The 19,273-nt window shown below is 53.5% G+C and overlaps 4 protein-coding genes across 4 annotated transcripts; 1 reads left to right on the top strand and 3 right to left on the bottom strand.

Moving 5' to 3' along the window:
- Positions 1 to 86: 86 nt before the first annotated feature.
- CLUP02_12485 (uncharacterized protein) lies at positions 87 to 4,494 on the bottom strand (the record flags this gene model as incomplete). The annotated part of the gene is made up of 4 exons (XM_049291449.1): positions 87 to 115; positions 185 to 3,126; positions 3,182 to 4,090; positions 4,169 to 4,494. The coding sequence occupies 4 exons, from the start codon at positions 4,492 to 4,494 to the stop codon at positions 87 to 89; spliced, it is 4,206 nt and encodes a 1,401-aa protein (XP_049148594.1).
- Positions 4,495 to 9,847: 5,353 nt separating this feature from the next.
- Positions 9,848 to 12,826, bottom strand: CLUP02_12484 (DNA mismatch repair protein mutL; the record flags this gene model as incomplete). The annotated part of the gene is made up of 2 exons (XM_049291448.1): positions 9,848 to 12,133; positions 12,287 to 12,826. The coding sequence occupies 2 exons, from the start codon at positions 12,824 to 12,826 to the stop codon at positions 9,848 to 9,850; spliced, it is 2,826 nt and encodes a 941-aa protein (XP_049148593.1).
- Positions 12,827 to 13,557: 731 nt separating this feature from the next.
- On the top strand, positions 13,558 to 14,277 carry CLUP02_12483 (6,7-dimethyl-8-ribityllumazine synthase; the record flags this gene model as incomplete). The annotated part of the gene is made up of 2 exons (XM_049291447.1): positions 13,558 to 13,763; positions 13,881 to 14,277. The coding sequence occupies 2 exons, from the start codon at positions 13,558 to 13,560 to the stop codon at positions 14,275 to 14,277; spliced, it is 603 nt and encodes a 200-aa protein (XP_049148592.1).
- Positions 14,278 to 14,993: 716 nt separating this feature from the next.
- Positions 14,994 to 18,222, bottom strand: CLUP02_12482 (uncharacterized protein; the record flags this gene model as incomplete). The annotated part of the gene is made up of 2 exons (XM_049291446.1): positions 14,994 to 17,598; positions 17,954 to 18,222. 2 exons carry the CDS (start codon positions 18,220 to 18,222, stop codon positions 14,994 to 14,996), a joined length of 2,874 nt encoding a protein of 957 aa, XP_049148591.1.
- Between the last annotated feature and the right edge of the window lie 1,051 nt (positions 18,223 to 19,273).

Genomic DNA, 19,273 nt, shown 5'->3' with positions numbered 1-19,273 from the left:
ACTCCGTTCCCGACCATATCCCGCTCCGCTTGCTCAGAGGAATTAGCCCCTCTTGTGAATTTACACATCGTGTACAATGAGACTCATTAACCACCTTGAGATGGCATCAAGTGACCTAGACAGAATGAAATAGAAAGAAAAAAGGAAAGTACGCATTAGTAAAGTCACAACCTGCCCTACTGACCTCTGGCTCCCGCCGACGAGCTCCTGCTGGAAGACCCTCGTTCGTCGACGAGCTCGGCAGAAGTGCCGAGTAGATCGACATGCTGATCGGAGCCAGGGTCGACTCTGCTAATGCTGTGCTGCGCGACTACCCCATAGCTGGTTGGCCGCTCGGTGCTTGGCGTTCTACGGATGTTAAATTCTTCCAGGGATGAACCGTTGGAAGAGAGTCGTTTTTGATGAGATTCTGTTCGCTCGAAGGGAAGTCGCCCGGGGTTTGGAGACGACGTTAGGCTACCCTGTGCCGTTGTGCTTCCTGAAGGCTCGCCATGTAATGGCCCAGCAGGCGACGTTGGCGGTATAAGGTTGAACGATGGAGCTGGGGAATGCCCCCGACCCATGCCAGAATCTCTCTTTGAGCTTTTCCGAGGTATTTCGGGTATGTCCGACTCCGTGGATTGGCGCCTGTGTTTCTGTGAGGCTGATCTGCTTGCCTTGGAAGGGACCCTACTGGGCAGCTTGAAGCTGCCAGAACTCGCGATGCCTGGCAAGGTTGGTGGTGCATCAGACACTTTCTGTATTCCGATTTCTTCGATTTCCGATTCGACCGAGATGACCGAAACACCATCATCGTTGAGCAGGTTTTCCGAGTTCTCTGCATTCTCGGGGTGCTTCCGTGCCGCTTTGTTCTTCGGTTCATCGTCATCCGATTCAATGGGCCCGTTTCTCAAAACACCCATGGCCACCGGTATTCCCTCTGGTGGGGGCTCGGCGTCGTACTCTGCGTCGGCGGCTGCACGCATGGCCGGTGGCATCCGCGAGCTTCGCACAACTTCGAATCCTTTGCCCTTCTCCTTTGTTTTGCCCCCAAACATGTTGCGGAACCATCCTGCAGCAGTAGCCATTGGTTTGGTCGGGTCGGCCGGGCCAGTTCTCAGTTTACGGCCGATGCCCTCCGAGTTGAGAGCGGGTCCTCGAACGCCGTAGTAGAAGTCCACTTCTCTCGTTGAGTAATCTGCTCTCGGAGTCAAGTTGATGGCTTGGGGGGCGGGTGTTGGGCCCTTTGACAGTTGTGCTTCCAAGTCTGCTGTAGTGTCGCCGAGGTGTGCTCCCCCCTGGCTGTACCGTCGAGAGTCTGCGACGGAGGTCCTGTGAGGAAGGGACGTGGATGATCCATTGAGAGTGTCGCCACGCCGTCGCGGAGGTCGATAGTAAGGATCGGCAGATTCGACGGTGACAGCAGCGGGAGGTCGTGTGGCTGCAGCAGGTGACGGCAAGAAAGAGAATGTACTAACTTCACCTGGTGTTGTCGGCGTAAAGTTGCTACCACTGTCGAAGTTGCGAGCTTGGCCGGTATACGGGTCGATGCTGTCTAGTGCGGAAGAACTCCCTTGCTGGCTTCTGAGGAGGAAGCCACTTCCCGCCGACTCGCTTCTCAATCTGCCACCCCGCATGACGTATCCAGTCTTTGAGTTTTCGTCAGCGTCGAGCATGCCCGTCGTCGACAGTTGGCTAGCTCTTGAAGGACCATTTTCCCTTCGAGAGGTACGACGTTGCAGTTGTCGCATGCCGAATATCTTTGATAGCCCGCCCCGCTGCAGACCCCGTGTGTCGTCTCCTCCAGCACCCATTAGCCTTGCAGTTACCTCTATGATTGTTTGCAGTGCGTTCAGGAAGAATCCCAGAACCAGCACACAGGCGTGAATAAGAAGAATGGTGTAGCCGATCCATCCTTTAGGACCTTCCGTAACACCCATTTGCGGTACGAACGCGACCATGAGCATGACGGTGGTGAACCGCAAGGCAGAAAAGAGCGTGTGGTAGGCGTTCATAGATGTCGGAGACTGGAAAGGTCTGAAGGCGTGAAGCGTCAAGAGGTGAACGACTTCACAAATGGCAAGCAGAACGATTTGTGCGATGCCAACAGGCTGCACGGCGCCGATCGCAATGCCGCGTATGAAGGTGAGCGTAACAGGAATAAGCGCAAATGCTGCTGCCTCGTCCGAGTAGGTGTTGTAAAGGGGCCCATAAAGCAATACCGTCGGTAGATCATCGAATAAGACGGCCCGGGGCCGAGTCCTGAAGATCAGATAAAGGAGCCATGCGGCAAAGCATACCAGCATGAGAAGGGTGATGACAGCTAGAGCAACAGCAAACTCGCGCGACTGACTGGCAACCACTAGTTGAAATGTCGACAGTGCCACGATGGGCAGCAGAAGGTAATTGAAGACGACACGCACGACATTACCCACAGAAAACGGGATGTTCTTAGCACGGAGGTCCTCTTCGGGGGTATCGCTGATGAAACGGAGCACCCATCGGAAGAAAAAGCCGATTTGGATGAGAACGAAAAGGGCCGCAACGATGACGCAGACCCAGACCATGGTTCCCGCCCAAATATCTTCGACATCGGTCATACCCACCATCTGTGCATACTGGTGCAGTCCATAGGTGCCATTGGTCACGTAAATGCCGTCTTGAATTGCTTGCCAGCCTGGGGACTTGCTCACGAAGCTCTCGTTGAACATCAGGGCGGACCAACCCACCTGGCTGACAACCGGTTGGTAAAATCCGGGATAGTTGAGAGTAAGTCCTCCGGTAAGAGCCACAAATTGGATGTACTGAAGGCAGTCTCCAAATCCCGGGGTCACCAGGCGCAATAGATCAGCATCTCGTCCATAATTAGTCGTCCAGTGAAATATATCTGTCGAACCCCACGGGCTGAATACGGAGGCGAACATGGTCGCAAATCCTACGAAGAGCAGAACAACAAGCGGCAGATAACGCAGAAGATCGCGTATGCTCCCAAGATCCGGAGTTACAGTGGCGGAGGCACACGCGATATGTTTGGCAGAGTCGTCACCGTAGATGACTTGCAATGTCGCAGCTAGGGAAGTAAAGGCATATGATGAATCCATCTTTGCCGTGATGTTGACGGAGGGCAAGTTCCCGTACGGGTAGGTACTTGAGGATGTCAGTTGACTTGCGACAAAACTGCCTTGGTCGAAGGGATACTTACATAGCCGTGTCATTGAAAACAGGGGAAAGAGGACACGATCCATTGACCAGGCTGTAGTTGCAGAAACTAGAGACGTTGCTGAATGGCTCATAGGTCAAGAAATTGACCTTGCTGGCAAGAGTTGTGACTTTGTTCCCTTCCCTCGTGTAGTCGAGAATTTTGCCATCCGTGTGGGTAGGATCGTTCCAGAGCGGATCGCCTTTTGCAGGCAAATCCACCTTGTAAAGAGAGCCAGACACATTGCCCCATACGATGATTTGAAGAAGGTGATCTGGGTTTTCGGTGTCGAAGCGAGCGTCTACGTATACGGGACTCCATTGCAGCGGCAAGGGATTGAAGTTTCGGTAGCTGTCGGGCAGGCAGTTGTCGAAAGGGATCAGAACTGCGGTGGCAGGCCTTATCAGCAGGCAGGCGAGAAAGATGGTGAGCAGCGCGCCGAAGGAGTCCACGATAGATCTACGGATTCGAGATGGCAGTGGCGATAATCGGCGACCATGGCTTCTATCCATCGTGAGCGAGTGTGATGAAGGATATTGGGATCCTTGAAGAGGCGAGCGAGGATTCTGCCTCGACAGCGAATGTAAAGACTTGACGAGTTGGAATGACAGCGAAGGAACGCGCTTTCCACGTCCAGGGTGGACTATCACTGCATGTCTTGGAACGCTCTCAGGATGGGGTAGGTCTCGTGGAGGAGCAGATGGAGGCATTCGCATGTTTCGGACAGGCGTCCCGCCTGGCGTGTAGTCGAACGCTGCTACAGAGGCAAGCGGGACGGATGAAGCGGCGTGGGGTGAACGAAAGACGCACTGAGGCAAAGAGGAGAAAGACGGGAGTGGTGTGCTAAAATCCCGGCATCTTGGGGGCACTGCAGCGGTCGCCTCGTATTGTATTGTCGCCGTGATTTCGTTCCTCGATTCGTTGGGCGCAATACCGTGATCTCAAGCTTGCTATTCTTTTGTCAAATTGTTTTCCTTCCAGTATCCGTACGATTTGGCTTCTGGCCGATGATGTGTTTGTCGCGTGGTAGGTTGGCCTGTGCTATGGGAGAATGAAAAATTCAAGGAGGGGAGAGGGAGGAATGTTGGCTGAGTGGGTGTGTCTCTGTCTGACTGAGCGACGTGTGTGTGCGTCGTGGTGGTGGTGGTGTCGGTGTCGGTGGTGTCGGCGGTGCAGGTGCAGGCAGGAAAGACGGGATGTTGTTGCGCGGGAGAGCAGCTCAATGGAAGGAAGAGTTGGAGTGAGCCGGGGGAGCAAGTACTTTGGAAGAGTACTCCGAAGGTACGGATACCAGGGATCCTTCTCTGGTTGCTCATCCTTCTTTTGCGAAAAGCGACTTTGGAGAATGTACCTCGCAGACCCCCTGTCCATGCCCGTTCAAGCCCATACCCCTGTCAAGGTGAGCCTGTGAGGTGCGGATCGGTCAACCAGCTCAGCCCAGCTCTGCTCTGGGATGCAGGTAAAAGAGCTGACCTGAGGTGCGACACGGAAACGATTCTACTGCAAGATGGATGTGGCTGAGCGTTCTCACTTCATGTTCTCGGGTCTTTTGTCCGCACGTTTACTCGCCCTTGGTGCCCCTTGTCGCCCTGCCGCCCTCCCGTGCCACGGACAGCTCACACATTGTATGTAAGACGATGGATGGAATGAGTCCAGTGGAGGTTCACTTCGTCTTCGGTTCTCGGTGCTGTCGGCCATTGAGAACTCATCAGTGCGCTGGCCAAGTGCTGGGAGCAGCCCAGTTGCCCGGCACCGTCCAGGGCGAGGCCGCAGGAGAGAGACGTGAAGAGATAGGATTAGGAGGTTCGAACTTCAAAGTACATTTTCCAATGTATTCGTATGATAGGAGAGAAGGTACTTGCTCCGATGTACCTTTCCTTTCCTTTCCTTCCTTTCCTCACAGCATCTGCTTACCTTAGGTAGGTTAGGTAGGTAGGTCCCAGGGGGCAGTTTGCTGGGTGCCTGCTCGCTGGGTTCCGTTTCCTTCTCAGGTTCCTGCCCTTCCACTCCCCATCAATCCATCCATCCGCATCATTCTTCCCCCCAAAAAGCCACAAATCCAAGGGGTCCCCAGGCGCATTCAAAGTTGCCGGTTGGCTGCCCGTTGGACACCCCCCTCAGCCAGGCCATGGATGTTCAGTTCCCCACTCAGTAAGGCGCAGCCGAGCCCCGTCCCTGCCAGCCTGGGCCCATCTCAACCCATTTCAATTCAGGTCAGGTCAGCCAAAAGTGGGAGCGACCTGAGAAAATTGGCTACCTTATTACGGAACACACACTCTCTCTCGGTCTCTGGGCCCTCAATATTCTGTACCTACTTTTGTCTGCCCAGTGCATGTCACAACGAGCCCACCCGACCATTTGCTCAATTCGTCTCGTCGCCCAGCCGACTCACTAACAAGGTCCAGACATGGCTTGTCCGCTCGTTAGTCTTCGCTTCGCCGCTATGAATACCCTGGACCCCTTCTTTTCTCTTGGGGCTACGAACACCTAAAGTGGCCTCACGCAGGGACACTGTCAAGACTGTCCAACTACGAACCATGCGAGTACACCACCTATCTGTATCGCTCTCCAGCGCAAACCTCGCTCGAACCTAGGCTCGTCCAAAGCAGACAGACGACGGGGGCCGGTACATAAGGTAAGACAAGGGCGAGGGGAAGAAGGTTTCCCAATGGCAGTGCTTGTCTAGCGCCCGGCCTGAAACCCAAGACTGCCACCCTATGACGTGCCGATGGAATTCCGCAAAGCTAGGTCACCTCGATCCATTTCAACGCCAACAGCTGGCGTGAGACCTTGTCTCTGACCTGGATGTGGCTAATGCCATCCGTCGCGCACTCAATGGTGCCAAATAACACGCCAAACTCTATGCAATCTAGGTATTCCTTAGGTGTTACTGGCATCATGGCATGTCAAGTAAGGCATCGTCCTCCGATTAATCACCAAAACCACCTCCGCTAACCATCAAGTGACCCAGCAGTACCACAACGCTCAGTGAGCTCGTGCAGAGCAGGCAGAGCAGGCAGAGCAGGCAGAGCAGGCAGAGCAGGCAGAGCAGAGCAATACAAGGACAAGGACATGCACAGCCCAAGCACGCTTCAGGCCTGAGATGGCAGTTCAATCGCATCTGTGACTTGCATACGGGCATCTCCAGTCCCCGTGCTTACAGCGCCAGCATACGCAGTACACCTGTTCGCCTGTCTTTCTGTGTTTGAGCGGACTCTGTTGTAACTTGACTACATCCAGAATGACAACCTTCTATGCGTATCCGTCCAATGCTACAGTACCTTACGGTAACAAGCACACGGCACACTTGGCCGACAAATTTCTGCCCTTGTCCTCGTCTCCCCTTCCGGTTACCGACACACTGTTCGCCTTCGGGAAACAATTTGGACGGAGATGAAGAGAGTCGCGCATGGGCCAATCTGCCAGGATCATCAACTGAACATGGCTGTGGCAGGACAGAACTACGACTTCAGACGAAACCTAGACCACCGATCGATACAGTACCCTTCTATATGCTGGCAAGCATCCAGCTAGACTCTGCGTGCTACGTGGTAAACGAGCATCAATACTAGCAGCATCGTCACAATTCCCCATGGAGGGAGATGCAAAACCAAGAAAGGCACCGGATCGAGATCCCAATGAATCCGGCAGACCCAGTTTCCAAGACACTGAGCAAATTGCCTAGGCATATGCGTCGCAGAGGATCGTCCATCCCGCAGCGCCGTGTGCGACGCTCCAATCCCAGCAGAGGGCTTCTCCAGCGTCCACGGCCAGGAATACCTATCGATGTTGTTGCTGGCTGAGCCACAGAAACCCGAGCTACTACAACGCACAGCAAGAAAAACCTGCCAGCATGGACCAGCATTTAATCATGGTTGACGGGTTCTCCATGCATAGCATCTGGCTGCTATACCCCCAATTGCACAACTCGACACTTCATTCGCACAACACATCCTTGGCCATAGCCATCGTATCTATACTCGTGCATGCTCTCGAAACATCATCGTCCGTCCCTTCAAAAAGAAAATCGACTCGAACTGCATTATAATATGAGACTTCAGACTCAATGCGCTGCCAGCTCAGTCACTCACTGCCTAGAAGCCAGAATGATCACCTCGAAACTGAGAATAAGCCACCACCTCGATTATCTAGGTACACAGAACCTACCCAACTGACTTTGCCAACCTTGCCGTGCTTGCGTAAGTATCTCAAGCAAACGTACGTCAAACTTTGGTAGTGAAACATGGACTCTCTTCGTCAAAACCCGTCATCCGTCAATTGCGATAACTCGCTAGTCAACCAACCCAATCATACCGCCTTTCCCTCCACCACCCGTGGCGACAACAAATAGGAATCAGATTCCTTCGCGTCCCCAATACGAACTTCTGCACAAGCCAGTCTCCATGTGTCTCGCTTACTTCTGTTATAGCTATTTTCGGCAACCTTTGATTCTTTTGCTCCAGACAACGACTTTGAGGCTCTTATCCCGGCATGGTACCTATGCATAATTTCGCACCGCTGATTTGAGTGCCATCACGCTGTCTGAACGACGCTCTTCAGCCCCACTTGCCCCCATCGTTGCCGCATCCCGGACGACGAAGCTGATTTCAAGTCATGCCGCCTGCTTCACGGTCTGTCGCTAAGGATATGCTGACTGTTGCCTCCTTAATCGACAGCACGAATCTTGCGAGCTTTCTTCTCTTTTGATGGCCGTCTACATGATGAAGTGCTAAGATATTTACTGGTAGCCGCGGAAACCCCGTGTTGCCCAGGCCGGATCTCAGCCGTTGATATGAGGGTAACTTGTGCGGAATTCACAGATGCCAACACGCAATCCAGAGAAACATGGTTTCAACTCATTCTCTTGGTTCCCGAGCAGCCATGCCTCACTCCGCGTGCTCACCTTATCTCCCATCGTATAGCTTCTTTGAGGAAATGGCCGGTCTTGCCCTCTGACCTGTAGCCGTCTGCTATATCTCACCGCTTCGCAACCACCGAACACTGTTTCTAGGCCAGTCCAGCCCTTACCTCGCGGGAACCTAATGTGAGACAGGCAGGACGCCAGGAAGCCGGACCCGGTGGGGCGCCATCACCGGGTTCGCCTCACATGAGCCGTTACGGGTCAGCCACGGGGTCAACCCGAGTCAAATGGGTAGAGACTTGTCCTGTGTCACCTTACGCCCGAACGGTGTGGTCAGGAAGAGACCTCGAAAAGTTGCTGCAGAAGAGGTTCAACAGTACTGCGGCCCTTTACACACTAGCTAGGCGTGCTAGAATGGTAGGCACCGGCACAGCAGGAATACGATGATGCCGTCTTCCTCAAGCCCCCCACCCGTTGCCGTGCTGCATCATGGAGTATGCTTCCAACCACTCAGGCTCTTCCCGAGTTTCCACACTCTCCCGCTGGGAGGGCGGTTCGGCCGGCTGGAAGGCACTTGTATATTCATTGTGGACATCACTGCCATGGCCGCGGAATAGCAAACCCTCTCCCTCAAAACGTGGCAGCACAGTGGGAGCAACAACCGAGATCCATCGTCATGTCAAGCCAGCCGAGTCGTCTCCTTCACACTGGTGCCACTGCGTTCAACGCGGAAAACCAGTCCCAGTCCCGTAAAGATTTCACAGGAAGCCTTGTACGGAGTATACACCAAGTTACGTGTATTCGCCCAAGGGGCCTGGTTTTGTGGACTCCCGTATCATTGTTACCTCCTCTGATCGGCAGTGCCGCCCCCATCCACCCCTCCTTTTTTTTTTCTCCGTCCAGCCTTCCATTTTCCCCGCTGCTTTCGCATTAGAGTGACGTACCCTTGGAACGGCATGACTGGAGTTTGGCCAACTTCATTGTTTTCTCATTGCCTCGGGTGAGAAAGTATTGCTACCCTGGCAAGGTAAACCGCAATTTTCATATCACCAAGGCCCCGTTTGTAACCATAGATATATGTTGCCATGTAAGTAGGCAGCATATCAAGCATACCAGTACACTCTTTCTTGCGAAGTACTTCTTCCGTTGAATGCTAGGGCATATTAATAACGTGACGAAAGCCCATGGCCCTAGCATGATAAAATACACATACAGTATGTCAATCAAAGTAAGTAGTGCCATCTCTACTTACCTTGGTCAGACTTTCTTGGTGGTCTTCTAGAGCATCCTTTCTTTGTAAAATGCCCAGTCACTGGTTGACTATGACGTTTGGAGCAACTTTATGTAGCTGACGTTGGAAATCTATCGACGCCATTACTTCTGTCACTACCTATATTCTCGTCCAGAAATGTTCAACTGCCATCTCTCATAACGACCCTTGTCACCAGGTGAAGTAAGACGTAGAACGCCTTGGGGTGGAAGAAACGAATGATCCAAAAACTGCCACTTGCTTGAAGACTTCTCCAGGGTAGATATGGTGTACAAGCTCTTGGTGGTAAGACTTGGCCTAGATACAGTGGGGCATGAGACAGGCAGACTAGAGGATGAGCCGGGCAAATGTAGAATAAGTGAGGCACGGGTGCAGCCATTGAAGTAAGTTATGGTTGTCATTGTCTACATGAAGCAAGTAAAAACCCAGTGTACAAATAGTGATAACTCGCCCCATAGCAAAGCCGCCTTGTAACGCGACCTAACGCCTGGCTCTCGAGGGATATGACACTCATCATAGAGTAAGAAAACTTATCACACTATACTCCTATGTCTTCTCCATCGCACAATGCACCAATATCAACCTCGAGCTCCACCTCAACTCCATGCTTCTCATACACCCAGGCGCACACAATTTCTTGAAGCTTGTTGCTGATATTCTCCATTTCATTCCTACCCATGTGAAACGCCACTTCCTGGATGCCTCTGGAGATGTAAAGATCAAAATCAGACGCATTGGCAACCTCCTGCCGCAAATCTTGTAGATCAAGTGCAAGTGAGTGTGTTTGGGTGTGAGGCTCAGAGAAAAGCTTCTCAAATGGAAGCATCTCAGATCTCATTCTCTTGTGTATCTTGGTTCTCGACCTGGACCTAGATGCCAGTCTCTTCTTCAGGTATCTTCGCGGAGACATATCTGGCAGGGTGGTTGTAGCTCTCCGTGAGAGTGATCTTCCGCGTTCTTCACCTGCAATTTCGACATACACGTCTTCAGTTCTGTGGCGTAGAGCGTTCAATCTCTCCAACATCTGCCTCTCGTTTGGATCTGGGCTGGCTTGCTTATACCGATGCTTTGACTTCCTCGTCTCTTCGACATCATCATTGTAATTATCTCTTCTGGACTCAATTGAAGGAAAGCAAAATCCTGATGTATCCTTGAGCTCCGGGTGCTGTATATCTCTTCGTGTGTTAACGGCAAGCTTGCTTTGTCTCAGTCCGTCTGCCCTACGAGGCTCAAATCTCCGAGCAGCCTGGGCAGGCCTCAGCGATGCCTGTCGTCCATGACGGTTGCTACCTTGTTCAATGCGGGCAGGTACTCGGAATGGCATTCGCAATGGACTGGAAGACGGAGGAGGCGTGCCAAGCACACTACTCTCGTCAAGATCCGCAAAGGGATACGACGTCTTGGCACCGATGCGTTGGCGAACACCTGGGCCCCTCTGCGGTATTATTTCCAGGTCTTCGATTTCGTGTCCAGTAAAAGATGAATGGAATGCCTCCTCATCTCTTGGAATTCTTCGCTGTTCCCGGTGTCTTGGAATCTGATGACTTGTCGGTGGGGCGGTAGGGTGTTGTAGTATCGGTGGTTTCAAGGTATCTGGTTCGTAAATACCCTCCCTTGCTGCTGCAGGTACCCAATGGGGTTGAAATTTCTGCTGACGAGAAAATTTTCGATCTTCGATCTCTTGGCTGACTACTTCATCGGCTTCTTGCATAGTATCTGCTAAATTGGGGGCATGGCCTTGCTGGCGAGGAGTTGTATCGCCGTCCCTTTGTTCGCCCGTGTATTGGAGGCCAGATATATTTTCGCGGCGAGCCGAATGGTTTGCTGCCGCCTTCCTGGCCAAAGACCACGGGTTTGGTTCCTCTCTTTGTGTCTGCTGTTCCACTTGTGACTGGATGAGCTCGTGTACGTCAGTGCTGGGAGGCCCCAGAAGAACCAGCTGCGTTTGACCCTCGGGACTGGCAGTCTCGTCTCTAGCCATATTCACTTCCCAGCCAGTCCGAAGGAGGGTTTGGGTGAGCACTGCCTCCTGAGTATCCGCCTCATCTCCTCGGCCAATTCGTGCTTGCCCTGGGTCTGAGGAAGGGGAACTGTTTATGACAGTGCTGTACTCGATATCTATTGAGCTGTGATCCACAGAAGCGGGACAACTCAGATCTTCCACCACCCCAGGCACGGCTTTACGACCGTGTGAATGCTCTCTATCGGGGGGTTCTGGCAGCTGCTGTCCACTTTCAGGGGAACCCAGGCCGGTCAGTACTCTTTCCTGACTCTTCCCGTCGACCGAGACCAATTCTTGCAGGAGGTCATAGTTCTCTTCGTCGTCGTCTGGAAGAAGATCCGGACTTTTATGTCTAGCTCGCTCGTATGCACCTTGGTGACTTTCCGTGACCACTTCAGCTGTTATGTCGGGCTCGGTTGCTCGGTATATCTCCTTGCACATGTCTTCGAATAGGGACAGTAATTTTGGCTCGTTTGCAAAGATGACCTCGTCTTTGGCCGTGGTTACGTTGGGGTCGTAGCTTCCGAGCCTGCATTCGACATTCAAGCGTATGAAGGGCTTGGGAATGGACTTGGAAGAATTGTCAAGAACGACGCAGCCGCGCAGGTGTTTTTTGTAAATATCGACAAGTTTCTTCATCGTGCCCCCTGCGGTGGCCATAGGTCTCGAGTCAACGGAAATGAAGTAACCTTTGCCAGACACTTTCAAAGGATCGGCATCAGCTCTCGGGAGAAAAGCTTCGAGTCTCATGACGGATGCTGGTGTGTCTGGTCTTCCCGGTTTCGCTGCTGAGATCGCAGGAGTGGTTCCGCTGAACGTCTTCTAGACGCATTGCGAAACTAGCTCGGACCCAAAGACTTGGAGAACTGCCTCTCGTACGCCACCGTCTTTGCTTGGAGCATAAGACCACGAGAGCTTGTCATTTTTTATGACCTTCAAGCAGAGTCTAATGTGAGGTCGAGTGAGTGCGTATACCTGTAGGAGGTCCTTGATCTGTGCGTATGTTTTCTTGCTCTCCTTCAGAATTTGTTGCCTGCGAACCGGAATGTTGGCAAACAAGTCCGAGACGTCGACGGTAGTCCCAACGGAGCCCGCAACATGCTTCTTATCCGTAAATCCACCGCCCTTGGGGTTTAGTACCAGCAAGACCGCCACTGGATCACGGGTCGTTCTAGTCGTGATGGTAAGCTTCGAGACGGCATTTACGCTTGCCAAGGCATCGCCGCGGAAGCCGAGTGTTTGGCCTCCCTTGCATTGAAGCTCCTCGAAAGTCCGAAGCTTACTGGTGTGGGACCGGCGTCCAAGAGCATCGTAGTCCTCTGAGCTAATACCGTGACCGTTGTCTCTGACCTGGATTTTGTCTATTGCGTTTGCGGAAGTTCTGATCTCGATATGGTTTGCATTGGCGTCAATAGCATTGTCTACGAGTTCCTTGACAAGTGACACAGGAGATGGGATGACGACAGAGGAGCCAAGCTGACGAACAGTCGCTTGTGGTAGCTGAGATATTGACATCCTGCACGAACACAGGGCTCAAAGAGATCGGTGCAGACGTCTAAGACAAGAGCAGGTGCCCCGAAAGGGAGAAGATATTACTAGATAGTAAGGGACAGACAATATGGACACGACGATGTGAGAAAAACGACAAGGAAAATTGTCAAGACGATGGTGTTACGAAGGTTAGAAGAATCCGGCGGATCTGGACTTGGGAGAAAGGCAACAAGAAGAGACTGGACGTACTCAACAGCAAGCGTAGGAAGTAGGTGTGTAAGTCGTCCCTTCCCGTCCAAGAACACGACGGCCGATTTGCCAGCTGGTCCCAGTCGATAGCCTTAATGGGAGCAACCGCCCGTGCCAAAGCTAAGGTACTGTTTCCTGTAGTCAATTCCCAGGGCGCCGAGCCCCGCAGCTCCCCTTCGCAGGTGCAAGGCACGCAAGCACCTCAAACCGCTCTGCCCCGCATCGCAAGGTCCTCGTTCCTGGAAGCCCGCCCGCCCGCCTTGCTACTGTGTATCCCGTAATACAAACACAAGTCATGCTAAGCGATTCCTAAGCCAAAACCCGCATCTTACGTAGCTCTTCCCAGCTCCCAAGAAGCATTGCTGTCCATCCCACCACTTGCCATCTTCAAACCACCCCGCCAAAAAACTACAGAGCTGCCCGCCCACTCACTTACCGCGACCACGATCACAAACGTCTGGATACCCTTCCTCTTCCCAAATCACCACCAACCCACTCAACTCAAAATGTCCGACATCAAGGGACCTACCCCGCAACAGCACGACGGCAGCGCCCTGCGCATCGGTATCGTCCACGCCCGCTGGAACTCGTCCATCATCGAACCCCTCGTCAAGGGCGCCAAGGAGAAGCTCCTCGCCTGCGGCGTAAAGGAGTCCAGCATCGTCGTCCAGTCCGTCCCGGGAGCTTGGGAGCTCCCCATCTCCGTCCAGAGGTGAGTCAACGGCAAAGCAGTCGTACAAGCAAGACTGGCTGGGGCTCGGAACTTCCGCTTTCGCAATCCATTCCAGAAGCTACTCGGCTGACAATGACCAACCCCCCAAACCCACAGACTCTACCAAGCCTCCCAAGTCCAATCCGCACAATCCGGCACCGGCACCTCGGCCGGCGACCTCCTCGGCGCCTCCACCACGGATCTGACCTCCCTCCCCACCGAAACCGCCAGCGGCCAGCCATTTGACGCCATCATCGCCGTCGGCGTCCTCATCAAGGGCGAGACGATGCACTTTGAGTACATTGCCGACGCCGTCTCCCAGGGCCTCATGCGCGTCGGCCTCGACACGGGCGTCCCCGTCATCTTTGGCGTCCTGACCGTCCTCAGCGACGAGCAGGCTCAGGCCCGCGCCGGGCTCACGGCCGGCGGTCACAACCACGGCGAGGACTGGGGCCTGGCCGCCGTCGAGCTCGGCGTCAAGCGCAAGGCGTGGGCTGCGGGCAAGATGGAGTGAAGGTAAAGAGGGAAAGAAAGAGGAATTCCCCGTTTGTCAGGAAGAAAACTCCCATTTGACACAACTGCTGCGTCTTTGAGGTGAAAGGGACTGGCAAGGGGAAGCTCTTTGGGTTTTAGACGTTTGCTGGAAAAAAAAAAGTAAAAGAACCCGAAAAAGGAGACACAAAAGAGAAACGAAACAAATCATACCAAGGGTCTGTCGTGGATAGAGATCGACCCATTGAAATTTACTTGCCATTTGAAAACACATCAACATTTACTAGTAGAACCTGAAGCCAATGATCGAGTGAACAAACTTTCGGGGCCCCTGAGTAGGTTGCGTACACCAAACACAGCGCAAGCATGGTCTAGGCAATGAAAAAGGGCTCATCTTCAAGTTTTTTTTCTCCAACATTAGTTGATTATGGCATCAAGAGCTGTCTATCATGACTTTGTAAACAATAACCAAGTCCTTTCATCTTGCTCTTTCACTCCCGCAGCGACGCCCGGCAAACAGATTCTCCCAGAATGTACACTTGATGAGGGTGCGCCGAAAGATTACCCTACACCAAACCCTAGATCGAAAAGAGAACCCAAACACGCCTTAAATGAGTTGCGTGATGTGTCTGTGTTCCTTTTTGGTAATATGTCCAGTCTTTTTTTTGTCGTGTTCCAATATCCCACCTCTTCTCTCATCCCCCTTTTATCCATGTGGCATCGTCATTTTGTGTACCTTCAAGAGATGAGTGCTCCAATTTCACTGCCGATGCTCTTCTTCGTCCTCCACAGTCCCCGCTTCTTCTCCTTCTTGGCCTTCATCGCGGCCCAGCCCTCTTCGTCGTCATCGTCCGAGTTGCTGTTGGATTTGTCAGGCAACTTGTTCTCCTGCTGCTGGACGACCTTGGGAGGCTGGTCCCATCCCATGGCTCCCGACATGACCGACATGCGTCGGCCAGAGTCCAATTGGGGCGCTTGCGTTACGGGTCTGTAACGGCCTGGTAAGCCCACGTTGCTGCGTTCCGAGGGTGCGATCGAGGGAGCATACCCGGCACCTTGGGCGTGAATACTGGGTGCGTACCCACCACCACCCATGCCTCCGTGAATAGATGGAGCAAATCCTCCTCCGGGAGGTTGAATCCATGAAGAGGAGCTTGGCTGCACCATGCTCATGGTTCTCGTTCGGGGGTCGAGTCGAGGGGGCTCCAGCATGGAATCTCCAAAGTAGGACTGGCGCTGGCTGTCGTGGACGGAGGGTGTTCCGACATGGCTCATCGGTCTTTGCATGCCATTCATTCCGTTCATGGCGTTCATGTTCTGACCACCTGGAGTCGCCATCATCTGCATGAACTGCATCTGCATCTGCATAAACTGCTGCATCTGCTGGGTCATTTGAATCTGTGCCTGGTCTCCTGGTGTAAGCATCATCTGGGGCATCTGAGGCATCTGAGGCATTCCGGGCATTCCCTGCATCTGTTGCATCTGCTGCATCTGTTGCATCTGCTGCATCTGTTGCATCTGCTGCATCTGTTGCATTTGCTGCATCTGTTGCATCTGCGGCATGCCTCCCATACCACCCATTCCGCCGTTCATTCCGTTCATGTTGCTGTATACCATGGAGGCCGGAACTCCGTTGCCAGGGCCAACCGGTGCTCCTGTGAAGGGATCGACGTTAGCCTCAACGTTGGGGCTACCTCTGCGCATAGCCCGGGCTCGTTCCTCGCCAGCGATAACACCGACAAGGCCGCCCACGACGGCTGGCTGCTGGGCACCGGGGGCAGGAGAGCCTCCTCCAAACGTAAGAGACTCGCGTGGCGGTCCGTTGATGAGACCAGCACCCAAGAACGGGTCTTGCGGGAGCTTCCTCGCAAAGGCGGGAAGGTGACCACCGCTTGTTCCCCTCGGCCCTGTTCCCTCGCCCATGCTCGACCCCGGTCTCGCAGGCTGGGGCTGGTTCTGAGCGGATGCACGCAAATCAGGGTTCGAAGCCATGTTCATGAGTCGAGCAGGCGGCTTGTTCTTGTTTGGGAATCCGTGTGCAGCCAAAATGGCAAGCGGCACTTCTTCGTCCTCCTCTCCCTCGGAGCCGTCTGACCTGCCCGTCAGTGGACCCGCGGGGACGGTCAGGTTTCCGAGGTTGGGGGTGCTGAGCGACACCGATAGATTTGGTCGGGTAGCATGCCCGGAAGGGCCGGCCATCGGGTTCTCGCCCGTCACCTTCATCATCTGCTGTCGGTAGACGGCCATGTGAGCCTCCTGCTTCTTCCTTTGCTTGGCTGCTAGCTTCGCCTTTTCAATGTCATCCTCGTCGTCATCATACTGATCCTCATCGTCATCGCGGTTGTCGTCGGAGGCCTTGACCGTTTCGCTCGTGTTGTCATCGCGTTCCTTGTCTCGACGGTACTTCTCGAACTCGGCGGGAGTCATAACTTTGTTTCGGGGCGGGCTGTGATTGTTGTTGTTGGAGATGTAGCGTTGCGTGTTCGCGGGTGGCTTCGGCGGTTGTGCTCTGCTGTTATCGAACATATTCTCCTCCTCCTTCTTGCTGTCCGTTGCATCCCACGCTGTGGAGAATGCATCTTCATTTCTGCGGAATCTCCCGGGTGGAGACGGGTTGCTAGGCTGACCGGAACTGCCAAGAAATCGACTAGCTGCCACCGAATCCTTCAGAAGGTTTGCATCTTCGTCTTCGATGATATCGGATGGCACATTGTTGCGGAAGGCCAGTGGTGAGCCGTGCCGGGGCACTGGGGGTGGTGCAGTAGCCGGGGGAGAGTTGGAACCGGAGTGCAGCAAATTATCATTAGAGTGTTGACTGCTCCATGAATAAGGCGAGGCCTCGACTTTGATGGACTTGTCGATCTTGATGGGCGACGGCTGAGGTTGATTGACTCGGTTTGTTGTGAGGGAACGGGGTCCCATGTTGGACTTGTCGTTGCCGGGAAGCGTCATTTGGCTAGCTCTTTTGTCGAACCCGGAACCTTTGAACATATTACCAAAATTACTGCCAAAGTCGAGGGCAAAGTCCTCCTCGCTGAGCTTGGGAGGCGTGGCAGTTCTGTCGGTGGAATCTGTCAAACCTCTCGGTCTGCGGGTATTATGGTCGTCCTCCAGCGACGCCTGGGGAGGCAAGGGCGGAGGAGGTAGAGGATGGTCGTCGACGGGGACTTGATTCTTCTTTTGACCGCCAAAGGAAAAGGTTCTGCCGGCTTTGCTAAGGAACCCACCAGAGCTGTGCTTGGGAGCTGGGACTTCGGTCTGTGATTTTCTAATCGAGGGTTTCCATTCTTCCTGAGCCCCTTGGTGGCCGAGGTCAGCCGAAGACGGTGTGGTTGAGACGTTGCTGTGGCGCGAAGAAGTATCTGTCGAGGTTGTTTTGGTGGTATTAGATGACCCACTTCCCCTTAAGCTGAGTCAGTCGACGTTAGACACAATCCTTGCCATGGCCCTGAAATGAATTGCAGACAGGGGAGGGAAATCGAGACAGCAAGTAAAAAAAGACCACTAGCAGGGCAACAATCCGCCGCTGAGTCCGAGACATGCCGCTGTGGAATGCATGCCAACCCTCTTTTTGCTGCTTGCTTTCCAGGTCTCGCTTTCTTGCTTTCTCAATCCCACCTCCTCCCGCCCTTCAGGGCCAAGAATGTGTTCTAAAATGGAAACGTGATTCAAAGGAAAATGGGCGGATGCACACATACCGGTTGTTCTTCACGTCTGCAAATATGTTGTTGTCCTCGAGAGACAGGTCCGAGTATTGTTTGGGAGGAATTGCCATCGTGGTTGCCTTGAGCAGCCTGTGACCACCGTCAAAAGACTTTTGTCCTGCTCCAATTCCAACTTCGGTCCTTTCTAAGACACGGAAGGAAGTCGGCCTTTCCTTGGTCGTTGTCTCTACCGGCTCATCATGGAACTCTTCCGAGTTGACGGTCGATCGCCGCCTGCCGAAAGAGACGGAGAATCTAGGCATATGGATGAACCGCTATTCGTATTTCCCTGCGGGACAGAAACGTTGCGTGTTTACACGCCGAGTAGTTCGAGAAGCGGGCTTCGTAAGGATAAATCTTTGGGGGCTGGCTGTCCTTCGCCTTGGGCTGGGGCCGCAGCGCAGAAAAAAAAAAGCGATACGAGGCGGGTCAGCCGATGTGGGATGACGACAGATAGCTGAGATTCGGGAGGGCTTTGTTTGTGGCTCGCGTCAGTACTCGGTGCGGAGTGTGACACCAAAGTGCGGCAAGCGAGGCGATACTGCGTAGCGGAAAGAATCCAGAGTGTCAGCTGCAACTGCGATCCGTCGTTGGTTGACTTGTGCGCGTGTGTGAGGTATCGCAAAGAGTGTCTCCAGTATGCGACTGAGCTAGGTATGTGTGCCACTCGTGGGGACCGAGGAGACGGGAAGATGGGGAATGAGGGTATTGCGGAAATGGTAGCCGCCAGCAGCCTTAGCGATGGACCTGGGCTCTCAACAACAATGCAATACTTCTCCCGCTCTCTCGCGCGCCGTGATGTCGCGAATCCAAAGGGGGAGCGCAGCTATGTATAGGCCTGGGCCGGTGGGCTGAGGAATGAGGGAGGACGAAAGGAATGGCTTGATGATGGCTTACCCAAGGGGTCTGTCCAACGAGACAGAATGAGACGGCGAACAGTCGAGAAGGCGACGAGACGAATATTAGTCTATAGAGCGCATGCGAGGACGTGAAACCAAAAGCCGTATGATCTCATCCAAACTTTTTTATCCAAACGCAAAGAGATGCAAAAAAAAAAGCTGGACCCGGGCTGTACAAGGCCAGAGACGATGGAGATGATGGACAAGCGGGCGGGCTAGGGGGGGGGTTCGCCGATGCGATGCGATGGGGAGGATGGAAACTGGGGTATTAGGATATGAAGAACGAATGAATAAACAGAAACAAAGTCAAGTCGTGGGATGGATGGGCACAACACGAAATGATATGCAACAAATGATGGCAGCAGCAGCGAGGGTCGGCGAAGCAGACAACGAGAGGTTGGAGACTTGGAGCGAA

The sequence above is a fragment of the Colletotrichum lupini genome, chromosome 6, assembly GCF_023278565.1.
Source record: "Colletotrichum lupini chromosome 6, complete sequence".
Classification (NCBI taxonomy): domain Eukaryota; kingdom Fungi; phylum Ascomycota; class Sordariomycetes; order Glomerellales; family Glomerellaceae; genus Colletotrichum; species Colletotrichum lupini.
The sequence above is the reverse complement of the archived record's forward strand: the minus strand, read 5'-3'. Positions and strand labels throughout refer to the sequence as shown.